The 14303-nt window shown below is 42.3% G+C and overlaps 1 protein-coding gene across 7 annotated transcripts in view; it reads left to right on the forward strand.

The window, feature by feature from the left end:
• SLC36A1 (solute carrier family 36 member 1) overlaps nucleotides 1–14303 on the forward strand; it is a 61491-nt gene that overhangs the window by 26715 nt on the left and 20473 nt on the right. For 6 of the 7 annotated variants that reach the window (XM_009209429.4, XM_009209430.4, XM_003900394.5 and 3 more), the window contains 6 exons: nucleotides 2500–2590; nucleotides 3463–3551; nucleotides 4015–4110; nucleotides 6134–6218; nucleotides 6640–6858; nucleotides 12482–12580. In XM_009209429.4, coding sequence (XP_009207693.1) covers nucleotides 2500–2590; nucleotides 3463–3551; nucleotides 4015–4110; nucleotides 6134–6218; nucleotides 6640–6858; nucleotides 12482–12580 — 679 coding nt within the window. The remainder of the gene's footprint in view (nucleotides 1–2499; nucleotides 2591–3462; nucleotides 3552–4014; nucleotides 4111–6133; nucleotides 6219–6639; nucleotides 6859–12481; nucleotides 12581–14303) is intronic. The other variant, XM_031666556.1, reaches the window with a different exon arrangement.

Consider the following 14303-nt stretch of genomic DNA (forward strand, 5'->3'; position numbering starts at 1 on the left):
AACCTCTTCTCATGTGGAAGCAAAGTAGTTTCCTTGTTCTTTCTTGAAAAAGATGGGGACAGTAGGAAGATCAGGAGGTTTTTTCCCTCAAGGTAAAAGGAGAAAGGTTAAAATGAAGTTCCTTTCCAGGGGGTGTAGATGGGTCTTATTAATGGCTTATATGAATAACAAGTGTTACTTGCTTTGAGTTTCTAGTGAATTGCAGATCTGAAGAAATGCATGTAAACATCAGTTTTGAGGGGTTTAGGTTACATGTTCTGTAGAACCACAGACAGTGCCAGGGGCCAAATCCTAAGTGATGTGGGGCAGAAATACTGTATTTGACCTGTTTCGTATCCTTCTGGAGGTAACAATGGATAGAAACTGAAGACACGACCACCCCTCTTGTCTTCAGCATAGCAGGAAGACAAGGAACCTCTTGGATGAGTTCCTGTTCCCTGCAGACAAAAGAGAAACTTCCTGCCTCTGTCCTCACCCTCACCCTAACTCGAATGGCAACTAAACCCAACTACTCCTTCTGATTCCCGTCTCAGCTTGCTCTCTAGGGTGCTGTTCCGAAGCCCTTCTCTTTGCCGGTGGTGTCTTTTTCCCCAGAAGCACATTTACAGTTCCTGCCTATGCTGCCGGGCTCAGCTCGGGTCTCTCTTCTGTACAAAGCCTTACCTGCCTCCCTTCTCCCTGGTGTCTGTTCTTGGGTTTTTCTTTTCCTTTTTTTGAGACAGAGTCTTACTCTGTCACTCGGGCTGGAGTGCAGTGGTGCGATCTTGGCTCACTGCAACCTCCGCCTCCTGGGTTCAAGCAATTCTCCTGCCTCAGCCTCCCAAGTGGCTGTGATTTTAGGTGCCTGCCACTACACCCAGCTAATTTTTTGCATTTTTAGTAGAGACGGGGTTTCACCGTGTTGGCCAGGCTGGTCTTGAATGCCTGACCTCGTGATCCACCTACCTTGGCCTCCCAAAGTGCTGGGATTACAGCCGTGAGCCACTGCGCCCAGCTGCTGGGATTTTCTTAAAGACAACAATCTATTTTTGGTGGCGATTAATGTGTTCCCTTATTTTCCCCGAGACATTATTTCTGGAGGCTGAGATCCATACCAGATTCATACTTATTTTCACCACTGCAGTTAACACAATGCTTTATATGTGATAGATGGCATTTGTTGACTGAAAAAATGAATGAGGAAGTGTGAGAAGCTTTACCATTACAGCTTGAAGGGGACAGTTTGTACAAATCCGCCCTCACAGCAGAAGAGTAAACTAGGTGACTATCTGAAAGGGCTTCTCTGGTCCTAGGACTCTATGGCATTTGACTTTTTTTTTTTTTTTTGAGATGGAGTCTCGCTCTGTTGCCCAGGCTGGAGTGCAATGGTGCAATCTCGGCTCACTGCAACCTCCGTCTCTCGGATTCAAGCAATTCTCTTACCTCAGCTTCCTGAGTAGCTGGGACTACAGGTGCCCGCCCCCACGCCCAGCTAATTTTTGTATTTTTAGTAGAGACAGGGTTTCACCATGTTGGCCAGGATGGTCTCAATCTCTTGACCTCGTGATCTGCCCGCGTCAGCCTCCACAGTGCTGGGATTACAGGCATGAGCCACTGCACCTGGCCTGATTTTTTTTTTTTTTTTTTTAATACAAAGTGTATCAGGGACTTCTGGCCTCTTATGGTATGGTGTGACTTTTACGGTAATCACTTTGTATCTTTCTGTTACAGCGTTTGGGCTTCTATTTTTTTTTTTTTTTAATTTCCTCTGTTCTCTCACCAGTGTTTGTCCGTCATAGTTTGGTTTGTCATCCACTGTTGCAGTTTTGGGGTCTGAGTCTTTTGGTTTTTTTTGAGATGGAGTCTCCCTCTATTGCCTAGGCTGGAATACAGTGGTGCGATCTTGACTCACTGAAACCTCTGCCTCCCGGGTTCAAGCTCAACCTTCTGAGAAGCTGGGATTACAGGTGCATGCCTCCATGCCCGGCTAATTTTTGTATTTTTAGTAGAGACAGGGTTTCGCCTTGTTGGCCAGCTGGTCTTGAACTCCTGACCTCAGGTGATCCACTGCTTCGGCCTCCCAAAGTGGCGGGATTATAGGTGTAAGCCACTGCACCCAACCAGGTCTGAGCGTTTACAATGGTCAGTTCAGTGGTTAGAACCAGACCCAAATATACTTGGAAAAGGTAGAGTGTCTGGAGAGAGTTGGAGCAGGCAGTCAGTTGGAGCACCCCTCTGGTCTAATCTCTGAGAGAAGGGATTCTCAGAAATATCACAGAGAGTGGGGACTTACAGCACAGTGGATAAGAGGGGGAGCTCTGGAGTCAGACTGCCCAGATTTGAATCCTGCCCCAGCCCTTTACTAGCTGTGTGACCTTGAGCAAACTGCTTGATCATCTATAAAATAAAATCTTACAGGATTGTTGTGGAAATAAAATAAGATAATGCATATAAAGCGCTGAGATCCTAATAAAAGTTAACTGTCATGGGTATCATTTCTTTGGCTGTCTTCCACTTCAGATGGTTCCAGACCTTGATCCACCTGTTAAAAGGCAACATTGGCACAGGACTCCTGGGGCTCCCTCTGGCAGTGAAAAATGCAGGCATCGTGGTAAGGGTCTGCATCAGTAGAGGGGAGTGGTGACAAATTTTAGGAGATAGCTTTTTGTTGTTGTTAAAATGTACTTGCTTTAAAACATTTTAGATAGAGAAGCATTTTTTAAAAATTCAGTTGACAGAAAGCAGAATTCAGACATTCATTCACCTAAAGATATTTATTGAGAGTGTTCTGTGTGTTAGGCACCATTCTAAGCTCTTAGAATACATCAGTGAATTAAAGATTCCTGCCCTCATGGAGCTTACTTCATGGTGGAGAGGATGTACTGAGATGGCTCGAGCAGTTTCTGTCAGTAATATGAACTGATGAGTTAGTTACAGATGTCTGCCCATTTTGTACACGGTCCCCCATGCCTTGTTCCTAAATGGCCAACTGCAAGAATCTTATGTCTTCTTTTTGTGATTTACCTCCAGTTGACTGCCTGCCCAAAGCCATTCTGGTTTCTTTTGGAGTTGAAGAGAGGCTCGGAGATGTGGGTTGCCCTTAGCTAAATGCAGTGTTTCTTGATCTGGCATTGCTGTAAAGATAAGTTACTCGTGTCGCCTCACATCCCTTAGCCCAGCTCTTCCCACAGTCACAGGAGCCTTCTATTCTGCTGACGTGCACCAGTCTCGGAACAGACTTATCTTATGTCCTCCTTCTCCACATGACTAAATCTCTCGAAAATGTGCTAGAGTTCAGATAGTGCCCATCTCACAGAACTAATCTCCACGATCACATTTCTCTCTCTAATGCTGGGCCCAAAGTTTTGTCAGTGAAAAGTGCCTTAGTAGCTTTTTAATCATTTGTGAACCGAGTATCCATTGGTTCACTCCTAATTCTACCTACTTCTCTCTCTCTCTTTTGCCCGCAACACCTGTCCCCAGATGGGTCCCATCAGCCTTCTGGTCATAGGCATCGTGGCCGTGCACTGCATGGGGATCCTGGTGAAATGTGCTCACCACTTCTGCCGCAGGTGAGAGCCCTCTGCGCCACCTCTCAAGGGATAAATTGTCCTTTTGGGTTCTGTTATCAACCCTGAAAATGAGCACTGATGCAGACCACTCTCAATTCTTTACACTGGCTGGAGGTAGTGGCTTATGATTGCAGCGTTTTCCTTTCCCTGGTTATTTTTGTGTTCTTTTCTGGCTCATTATCATCTGTTAAATTGACTTATGCCCAGTGGGTAGACACTACATTCTAATTTCATGTGCGTTGTCATGTTTACCCCATTGAAATGATTCTACCACATGGTTGTTAATTATAATAAAAGTAACCATCCTATCGACTTAATACTTCTGATCTTTGAAAGCACGAGGTACAGGACTCAGAGTGGTACCTCCAGGGTGACAGGTGGGAACTGACCCAGGTCTCAGTGGCTCTATTGGTTCTGTCTAATCCATATGCTCTGCCTTTCCTCTTCCCTCCTCCTCTTCTAGGCTGAATAAATCCTTTGTGGATTATGGTGACACTGTGATGTATGGACTAGAATCCAGCCCCTGCTCTTGGCTCCGGAACCATGCACACTGGGGAAGGTAACTGATTTCCTCCTTCCTTTCAACTGTGGCCTCCCAGTGTGAGGCCTTCAGACAGGGAGGTGCAACATGGGAGACAGTGTAAAGCGTGGAAAGAGTTGCTGTTTGGGTCAGTTGCCTTGGGCTGTGGCTTAGCTCCACTGGTAGTAAGCTGTGACCTGGGGCTGGGTAACTTCTTTTTTCCTTGGGTTTCAGTTTCCTTATCAGGAAAGCATGGGGCCTGGCCTGAATGGTCTCTAGAGCCATTCCAGCTTTGGCAGTCTATGACCAGTGATTGTTTTTGATTCACTCATTTGTTCAACAAATGTATTTAAGCACTATCTTATAAATGGAACAAAACAGTTCTAGGTAAGAAGGGGAGATTTCCTGAAGTAAATTATGTGGTTCCTACCCTCCAGAGGCTTGTAGTCTGTGTAAGGAAAGAGATATCTGGGAAGAGAAGCCAGGGAATAAGATAAGAGACCAGTAGTAGGAGACACTTATAAGAAGAAAGTGTCATGAGCTGGGAATACATCCTCAGCGCTCAAAGAAGGAGGAACTTTAAAGATTCTCTTGTCGGCTGTGGCAGGTGAGAAACGCGCATGAGAGCTGGGAGAGAAAAGGCTTCAGGAGAAGGTGAGGTGAACTAGAGCAGGGTGTGGAGATGAATTTGGAGGTGGGAAGTATTTACAAATTTCTCCTTGTGGTAACTCTTAGATGTTTGGAGGGAAATATTATTTTTGTTTTCTACATTTAAATGTAGGAAATTGATACTATCAAGGGCTAAAAATTCTTAAAAAAAAAAACAACCCCACATTAGAACTATGTTCTCTAGAAAAGTTCCTTTTTGTGGCCATAGAGGAAATTTACCTTCATTCATAGTCACCTTTATCCTGTGATGCAGATTATATAGTTCTTTTGGCCAAATTATATTCTGTAACTGGGAGAAGCTAGATTGCCAAGTGACCACCGTGAGTTGGGTGGTGGTTAATTCTTCCTTCCTTTCTTTCTTACTACTTCCTTTCTTCTTCCCTCCTTCCCTCCTTTCCTTCCTTCTTTATTAAAATGTGTGTTATTTTAACGTGTGCTCATAGTAAAAACTTTGTCTTGATCAAGACAGGATATCAAGTAAAAAGTGAAAGAAAATTTTGGTCACAGTTGCATGGGTAGCCTTTTGGAATTTGCTGTATAAGTAGAAACATCCACATATTCTTAAGTTTTTTTGCACAGATTGACCATACTATGTATACTGTTTGGAAACTTGCTCTTTCCCCTTAAATGTCTGAGACGTTTTTCTCTATCAGCACATAGAGATTTAACACAGTCTTTTTAACTGCTGTGTAATGTTCCATTTAAGAACAGTCTATAATTTAATCACTCTCCTTTTGATGATCCTTTAGGTTGTTACCAGCTGCTATTGTTCAACCAGCAATCTATTTTTGGTACATCAGTTTCTGTGTCCTTCATGTGGGACTTGGTTTGTTCTTGTATCCAAGTTAGAGAGACAGTGAAGGAAACTACTTCTGGTGTTTTATGTCAAAGGCTCCCTGTAACTTTAACAAAAAAGTGTGAGATGGGATAGTTGGGCAGATGTGTAGAGAGGAGGCTAAGGGGCTGGGCAGTGGTCATGGTGTCTGTGCATGTGTCTGACCTCATGCAGCATTCCAGACAAGAAGCCAGGAAGGGGATGTCAGAAACCACACAGACAGCACCTCCCTCACCTTCTTCCCAACGCCCCCGACCGGTGGCACCTAGCATGGTTTCTTCTCCTGCCAGGGCATGCTCAGCCCTGTCACTGCCAGGAAGGGTCTGTGATGGCTTGGGGAAAAGCACTGTTAAAAAAACACTGGGTACAAGGTACACTATTTGGGTGATGGTTACACTAAACGCCCAGACGCTACCACTATGCAGTATATTCGTTTAACAAAACAGCACTTGTACTCCCTAAATCTGTTAAAAAACAAAAAGGAAAAACACCTCCCCTTCTGGGAGTGTTGCATTTGTATTGTAACAGTCTTTGTATTCCTTCCTTCCCCATCTCCAGACATGTTGTGGACTTCTTCCTGATTGTCACTCAGCTGGGATTCTGCTGTGTCTATTTCGTGTTTCTGGCTGACAACTTTAAACAGGTAGGCACCTGGTTAAAAAAAAGCAAAAACAAAAACAGGAGAGAGGATAGCAAAAGATGATTGAAATTTTTATTTAGGATTTTTTCCAAGCCAGCTTTTGTCAACGAAAGAGTTAAAGTTTTAACATTTTACGTAGAACCACGTCTTCTGTTTGATTCCCAGGGAAAGAGCTCGGGCATAGAGAAACCGCTACATGTCTTGTCCATCCTCCTGTCCTAGGTACATATGATCAAACCTAGCTCAGACAATTGGGTTGCTGATGATAGTTGTGAAGATCTCTAAAGATGGCTCACTGGCCACAGATTCTAAAAGGCCTTGTTCACACACGTGAGCCTTTCCTCAGGAACCTGTTCCAGCAGAGGATCCACCGGCCTCTGTTTTTTGAGAGGTGTTTCTGTTTTCTTCCTTCCCCTCATTCTAGGTGATAGAAGCGGCCAATGGGACCACCAATAACTGCCACAACAACGAGACAGTGATTCTGACCCCCACCATGGACTCGCGACTCTACATGCTGTCCTTCCTGCCCTTCCTGGTGCTGCTGGTTTTCATCAGGAACCTCCGAGCCCTGTCAGTCTTCTCCCTGTTGGCCAACATCACCATGCTGGTCAGCTTGATCATGATCTACCAGTTCATTGTTCAGGTACGTGCCTAGGCCGTCCCCTATCGTCTTGATTCAATATTTTAAAAAGGCCAGGTGCGGTAGCTCACGCCTATAATCCCAGTACTTTGGGAGGTTGGGGCGGGTGGATCACCTGAGGTCAGGAGTTTGAGACCAGCCTGGCCATCATTGTAAAACCTGTCTCTACTGCTAAAAATACAAAAATTAGGCGTGGTGGCGTGATCCTGTAATCTCAGCTGCTTGGGAGGCTGAGGCAGGAGAATCGCTTGAACCTGAGAGGCGGAGATTGCAGTGAGCCGAGATCACGCCGCTACTGCACTCCAGCCTGGGCAACAGAGCAAGACTCTGTCTCAACAACAACAACAAAAACGAAAATATATATATATGTAAGTAGACTGTAAATAGTTATATGTTACTACTGGTCTATCTAGATTAGAGGTTCTTATCTTGCGCCCTGCTGACATTTTGGAATGGATAATTCTTTGCTATGGGGCTGTCCTGTGCACTGTAGGATGTTTAGCAGCATCTCTGGTCTCTACTCAGTAGGTACCAGTAGCAACACCTCCACAAGTTATGACAACCAAAAATGTCTCCAGATATTGCCAAACCTCCCTGAGGGGCAAAATCGCCCCCCACCCCCCAGGAATCACTGGTTTAGACTTTTTTCAATTAGATGGTTAATTCATGATCATTCTATACAACTGGAAAACAGAGGAAACTATTAAGATTAAAATAAAAATTAATTTTTCTAACATGTATTTAGAGAAGTAATTCCTTATCAACTCCAGTTAATTTTTATTTGTCAAAATTATAAATTCACTTGTTCCCTGCCCTCACTTAGCCCATGCAGGCAAGTCTGTGGGGTGGCATGAGAGAGAACATCTGTGTACAGATGGGTAGAAGATCAGGAGATCAGGCTAAGAAAAATGTGCCCTTAAACACTATGACTGTTCGTGAAAATGACAATGCATCTTCTAAGGCTTGAGAAAAGGAAAAAAAGTAAAAGCAGGTAAATAAAAGAATAACTTAAAAACGATACTTAAATTCAATTCCCCAACTAATTCATCAGTACATATTCATTAAAATGCAGACAACACAAATACCTCTTGAATACCACGTCCCCACCCTGAGTCTCCTCTCAGGGACTCGCTCTGTGTGATTGGTCTGTCTCATTCTAGATCCTGTTAATGGATTTACAGCCCATGTAATGTATCAAGAAATACATTAAAATATATTTTGTTTTCGTTTTGGAAACATAATTTTGTAAAGTTACATGTTCATCTACCTTGCTTTTTTCCACCTTAAAAATGCCTTAGCGAGCCTTCCAGGTTAGTATTCCTGGCTCTACTTTGTTGTTATTAGCTGTCACATTGTATCACAGAGTAGAGATTTGCTGCCGTTTATTTAACCAGTCCCCACTCAGTGGCTATCAGGTGATTGATAATTTTTAGTATTATTTCAGTATTAAGACAGTGAGATGTTCTTACGCATTCCTTTTTGTGGGCTTGTATAAATACTTCTTTAAGATATTTGTCTAGATGTGTAATTACTGAAGAGTGTGCACTTTTGATTTTTTTTTATGTTACTAAGTTGTTTTTTCCAAAGGCTATTTCCTAATTTCATAGAGACTCTCTTCTACAGTATTTACATGCCCATTTTTCCACCCTTAACTAATACTGGATGTATTAGTATTATTTATATTAGTATTATTTATATATAGTATATATTATATTAGTATTATTTATATATAGTATAATTGTATTAGTATTATTTTGGTCAGTCTGACAGGTGAATATTACCTCATTTTCATACAGTCTGCTTAACAGTGACCCAGTCATCCACTGATAGTTTCCAGGAAAACAGTGGCTCATAAAAAGCAGAACTTATTGTGCTAAGCAAATGACATTATCAGTTTAGATTAACATTGTGCTCTGTGAATATTGACTGTTTTTTTATCATGGTAAGTCAGATGAGTGGCAGATATTGACTGTTCTTCTGCAGAACTATTTTTTTAAACATAAAATAAATAGTTCTTTGCGTCCCTTTTTTATGAGACTGGAAGGAGGGCCTGTGAATGCACGATAGACCATTTCCATTACCAAACAAGGAAGGGTAAATATTTACCCATGATTTCACATTGTAATTAGAGCTCTCAAGAGCACCTTGGATACACTCCAGTGGACGTTAAAGATGAATTGAGTGACACCACTCCCCATAGACAGGTACACCTGCTGCATTTAGTTTTAAATCATTGCAGGTAGTCGGGCTGTGGTGGTTGCCATGATCAGAGGGCTGGGATGAGAATCTGGGTTCTTGTAGCGTCTCAGTCCCAACCAACTGGTAGTATCCATCCAGAGTGATGTCTATTTATAGTACAACCAGGACACAGAGCAATGTCTGCATAAGGGCAGCCCTGCTGATTTCTTGAGAGCAATTCCAAGTCTTCCTCTGGGCTTAGCCAGAAGTTGTGCTGTGATCAAATAGTGCCGTCTACCCGGAGTGCAGCATGGGGGAGGAGATTTGGCTGTGTTTTGATGTAGTCACTGCCCATAGTGTTGTAATTGCTTCATTTTGATGTGTCGTACAGCTAAATATGCTCCCTCTAGGTCATTTTTGTTGCTGCTGCCTCTGCTGCTTGTTGCTTCTTACTACTGTTCTGTTTTGGCATTTTGCCTAACTTACTATGAGGATTCCCCTACTGTTCAGTATTTCTGATTTTTGTCCCTAAGCCTAAGCATGTACATGACTGTTCCTTTTGCCCCTCATGCACGTGCCATTGTAGGTAGCAGACCAAGGTCTTCCACCTGAGCAGGTTCCCTTCTGTCTTCGGCATGTGGAGTCTCAAATGGAAGAGTTCCAGGCAGAGTGCTTTGCACAGAGGGAGCTCCCAATAAATGTTTTATCACTGCATATCGTTGCTTCTGAGATGTATTTTTTCATAGTTATAACAGTTTCAGAATTACAAGAGTACATCTCACAATCCATGTGTACATTTAACAGCATTTTCTCAAAATACTGTTATTATTATAATTGATAATATGGTAAGACCTCACATAACATCATTGATACGTTCTTAGAAACTGCAATCCATGAAATGTATGTATAGCAAAATCAGTTTTTTTCCTCATCAATGTTATAATAAAACAGCATTGAAGGAAGTGACTACATCGTTTCACTTAAAGTCTCAGTTTCCAAGAACCTATTGATGACGAGTGAGGAGTTACTGTGTTGTAGAATTAAGGAGCTATGTTGATAACAAGCTGATTTTAACATGTATATTTCTCTATAAATTAAACTTTTCTCATTTAGTTGGCTGGGTAAGTAGCAATCAGTAAGTGTGTAGAATAATACACTCCTTCTGCTGGCATCATTCCCACAATATCCCCAGACATGGATTGTGAAATTCCCGGTCTGATACTTGAATCTGATCTGATGTATGAACAAGAGCAGGAGTCATTCACTAACCAACAGATAGTACCTATTTCCAATAACTTATGTCACATAGATGACTCAGGAATAACTACAGGGCACTCTTGCCCTCAAGTCCCATTGTAGATGAAAAATACCTATTAGCCTGTCTTCATTCCACGTATTGAAATGCTTCTTACGAAGAGACCTAACAGATTTCTTAGCAGGGGCCCAGGGAAACGTATTTATTTAATTTTTTTTTTATTTTTTCAAAAGCAGTATCGCTGCTTTGAAATCTTTCAAAGAGAAGGCTGTTACAGAGATTAATAATGGATCTCCTTTTACTCACCTGAAATTATTCTGAAGCCTGTTAAGAGCATGCCCCGTATTATCCAAATATCCATATAGTTAAATCAATTTTAAAACATTGTAAAAGGCTGTTTGAACATCAATTTTCATTTTAATTGAAGCAATGTATGCATGAGGTTTAGAAAGCCAAATTTTAAAAAGAGAGCAGTTTGAATCCCCTCTCCCTACCCTGCCCCTTCCACACAGTCTGTTACTGGAGACTTGTTCAATGGAGGATTTTGCAGCTATACCTCTGTATTAGTCAGGGTTCTCTAGAGGGACAGAACTAATAGGATAGATGTACATATACAGGGGAGTTTATTAAGGAATATTAACTCACGCGATCACAAGGTTCCACAACAGGCCGTCTGCAGGCTGAGGAGCAAGGAAGCCAGTCCGAGTCCCAAAGCTGAGAACTCGGAGTCTGATGTTCAAGGACAGGAAGTATCCAGCACGGGAGAAAGATGTAGGCTGGGAGGCTAAGCCAGTCTAGCCTTTTCATGTTCTTCTGTCTGCTTTTTAATCTGGCCACTGATTGAGCTGGCAGCTGATTAGATGGTACCCACCCAGATTGAGGGTAGGTCTGCCTTTCCCAGTCCACGGTTAATGTTAGTCCCAGTCCCAGTCAAATGTTAGTCTCCTTTGGCAACACCCTCACTAACACACCAAGGAACAATACTTTGCCTCCTTCAATCCAATCAAATTGACACTCAATATTAACCACCACAACCTCCTTCCTTATACAATCTTAACATTGTACCTGCAGTTAACAGTTGCCCCCTTTTTTTGGCCTATTTTTGAAAACATTCTTTTTGCTCTTTCTCCCCACATGTTCCAACACTCCTATTGTGTGCATCTTGGTAATACTTTCAAAGTGCTCAAGCTCATTGATAAGAATTTTAAAAAGGAGAAGAAAAGAAGAGGAAAAAGGAAGAGAACCAATCTGAAAATTTACCACTTTCTCTTCCCTTCCAGCTTTATCTTTGGTGTTTATGTAGTTGTATCAGAGTGAATATATAAATTAAAATTAAATTTTTTTCTCCCTAATATTTCATAAGTAGATTTTCATGTTCTACTAGGTTGTCTCAATTTTTACTTTTTAGTAGTGCATACTGGCCAGGCGCAGTGGCCAATGCCTGTAATCCCAGCACCTTGGGAGGTCGAGGCAGGCAGATCACTTGAGATCAAGAGTTCACAAACAGCCTGGCCAGCATGGTGAAACCCTGTCTTTACCAAAAATATGCAAAAATTAGCCAAGTGTAGTGGTGCACACTTGTAGTCCTAGCCACTTGGGAGGCTGAGGCACGAAGAATTGCTTGAACCCAGGAGGCAGAGGAGGTTGCAGTGAGCCGAGATCTCGCCACTGCACTCCTGCCTGGGCAACAGAAGGAAACTCTGTCTCTAAATAAACAAACAGTGTATATATTCTGTGGTTTAGCTGGTATGTTGTTAATTACTTAACTGATCCCTTGTTTGGGATCTCTACTAAATATACAATATATGCTTGTTTGGGAGCATTTATGTTGTTTTCAGTTACTTTATTAAACAGCTTTGCTCAGTGTTTTTCATCTTTTGATTTTTTTTCTACTTGATTTCACTTTCTTGGGATGGGATTACCTCGTGAAAGAATGTGACTCTTTTTATGCAAGCCCCAACATTTGAGTTTTTAATAATATGTTGGGCTTGTCTTTCCCCCAAACAAGTGGGTTTTTCTTAGCCTGAAGAGAAAAACATACAAAGGTTAAATGTCCCTAAACATCTGTCAGGTATTAGACTTTCTTCCTTTAGAGAATCTCGGATTTGTTGAAAGGTATGACCTCTCTGATTCAGAGTTCAAATCTTGAATTTCTGTATAGCCTTTTGCTTTGTTTTGCTTTCTCTCTTTCAGAGGATCCCAGACCCCAGCCACCTCCCCTTGGTGGCTCCCTGGAAGACCTACCCTCTCTTCTTTGGCACAGCGATTTTTGCATTCGAAGGCATTGGAATGGTAAGAGCTGCACTGTGATTTGGGCTAGTGTTCTCTAGTGCCCTTGGTGTCCTGCAGGTCTGTTTCAAGGAATGCTGAGGAAACATTGTTAGAAATTATCTTCTGAGGCCAGGCGCAGTGGCTCACACCTGTAATCTCAGCACTTTGGGAGGCCGAAGCCTGTGGGTGACTTGAGGTCGGGAGTTCGAAACCAGCCTGGCCAACATGGTGAAACCCCGTCTCTACTAAATATACAAAAATCAGCTGGGCATGGTGGTACACGCCTATAATCACAGCCACTCGAGAGGCTGAGGCAGGAGAATCGCTTGAACCAGGGAGGCGGAGGTTGCAGTGAGCCAAGATCGTGCCACTGCACTCCAGCCTGGGTGACAGAGCGAGACTCTGTCTCAAAAAAAAGAAATTATCTTCTGTGACTCACTGGTCAGTTAGTGAATAGTGTTTTGGGGATTCCATTGAGATTTCCCAGCTTCAACTTTTCAAGACAAATTATATGTAATTTTAAAATGTTTACATTCAAGGCCCCGTCATTGCACACTCATCTCCTATGTGTGCAGTAAGCAATAGTATATGACAATCAGGAAGGCAAGGTCTAGAGTCAGACTGACTTGGGGGTAAGTCCTGGCTCTGCCATAGAGTAGCTGTGTGACCTTGAGCAAGGGCTTCACCTCTTTGAGCCTTCATTGTTTATTCCTGAAAAGTGAACTTAATGATTCATAGTTATTAGGATTAAATGAGATATGTGCAAAGTGCTTTGCACAGACCCTGACGCATGGTAAATGTTTAATAGATTTTAATTTTATTAATATTATTTTATTATTGAATCAATAAATGTGTGAATAATTTCTCTGCCCTACAACATTGGTTTGGTGTATTTTCTGCATGCAAAAAAGCAGCCTTCACTCCTGGCTCAGCATGCTGTGATTTCACCGAATGCTTTTCCTAAAGAGGAATCTACCCCTCAATTTTACCTAATTTGAATTTTATTTGTATTTTTCATTATAATGGTACAAAACTCTTCTCTGAAGAAAGTTATTCCTGGCCAAGGGCTCCACAAATGGGAAAAGCCTCTTCCTGGCACGGCACTTCTTTCTCTTTTTTGATTTCCCAGACACCTTATTTGCTTTTAAGAAAACCTAGAAGCTGTACACATTTTTTGTCAGAATCGTGAGAAATCACCCAAGTGGTGTTGATGGAACACGTTGAGGCTCTGACCTCATTGGGGAGGCTTTGGGAGTGATCACATATAAATCACTGATCTCCTTGAGGTTTTATACCTTGCCCTTTGCTTTTTCTTGGGGCTTTTCATTGCCTATGAAGAGGATCTCACTTTAATTCAGAAACACAAATGGTTTCTTGCTGCCAGGGCAGAAGCCTGAGCAGGCCCATATTTCAGCAGTGAGAAAGAGATCCCAAGAACTCAGGACTGGAAAAAGGAGGCTGAGAAAGTGTGGAAAGATGCCCAGAGACCTTGGGTTCCTGGGCATCCTAAGGGACCTCGTGCTAAATTTTTAGTAGCTTTCCCTAACAGCACAGTGCAGAAATTGTTTGCTTGGTTTCATCACCACTTGTACACAAAGTTATTCTGCAAACATTATTTGTCTTCAAGATTTCTTTGTATTTCTACTTTTTTACAATAGAGAGAGAACACTGCTAGATTGACTCTTGGTTTTGGATCTAGAGCTTGTTCATTGCCTCAGGGTAAAGTGCCAGGCTGCACACTGTG

This window comes from Papio anubis, chromosome 5, assembly GCF_008728515.1.
Source record: "Papio anubis isolate 15944 chromosome 5, Panubis1.0, whole genome shotgun sequence".
NCBI lineage: Eukaryota > Metazoa > Chordata > Mammalia > Primates > Cercopithecidae > Papio > Papio anubis.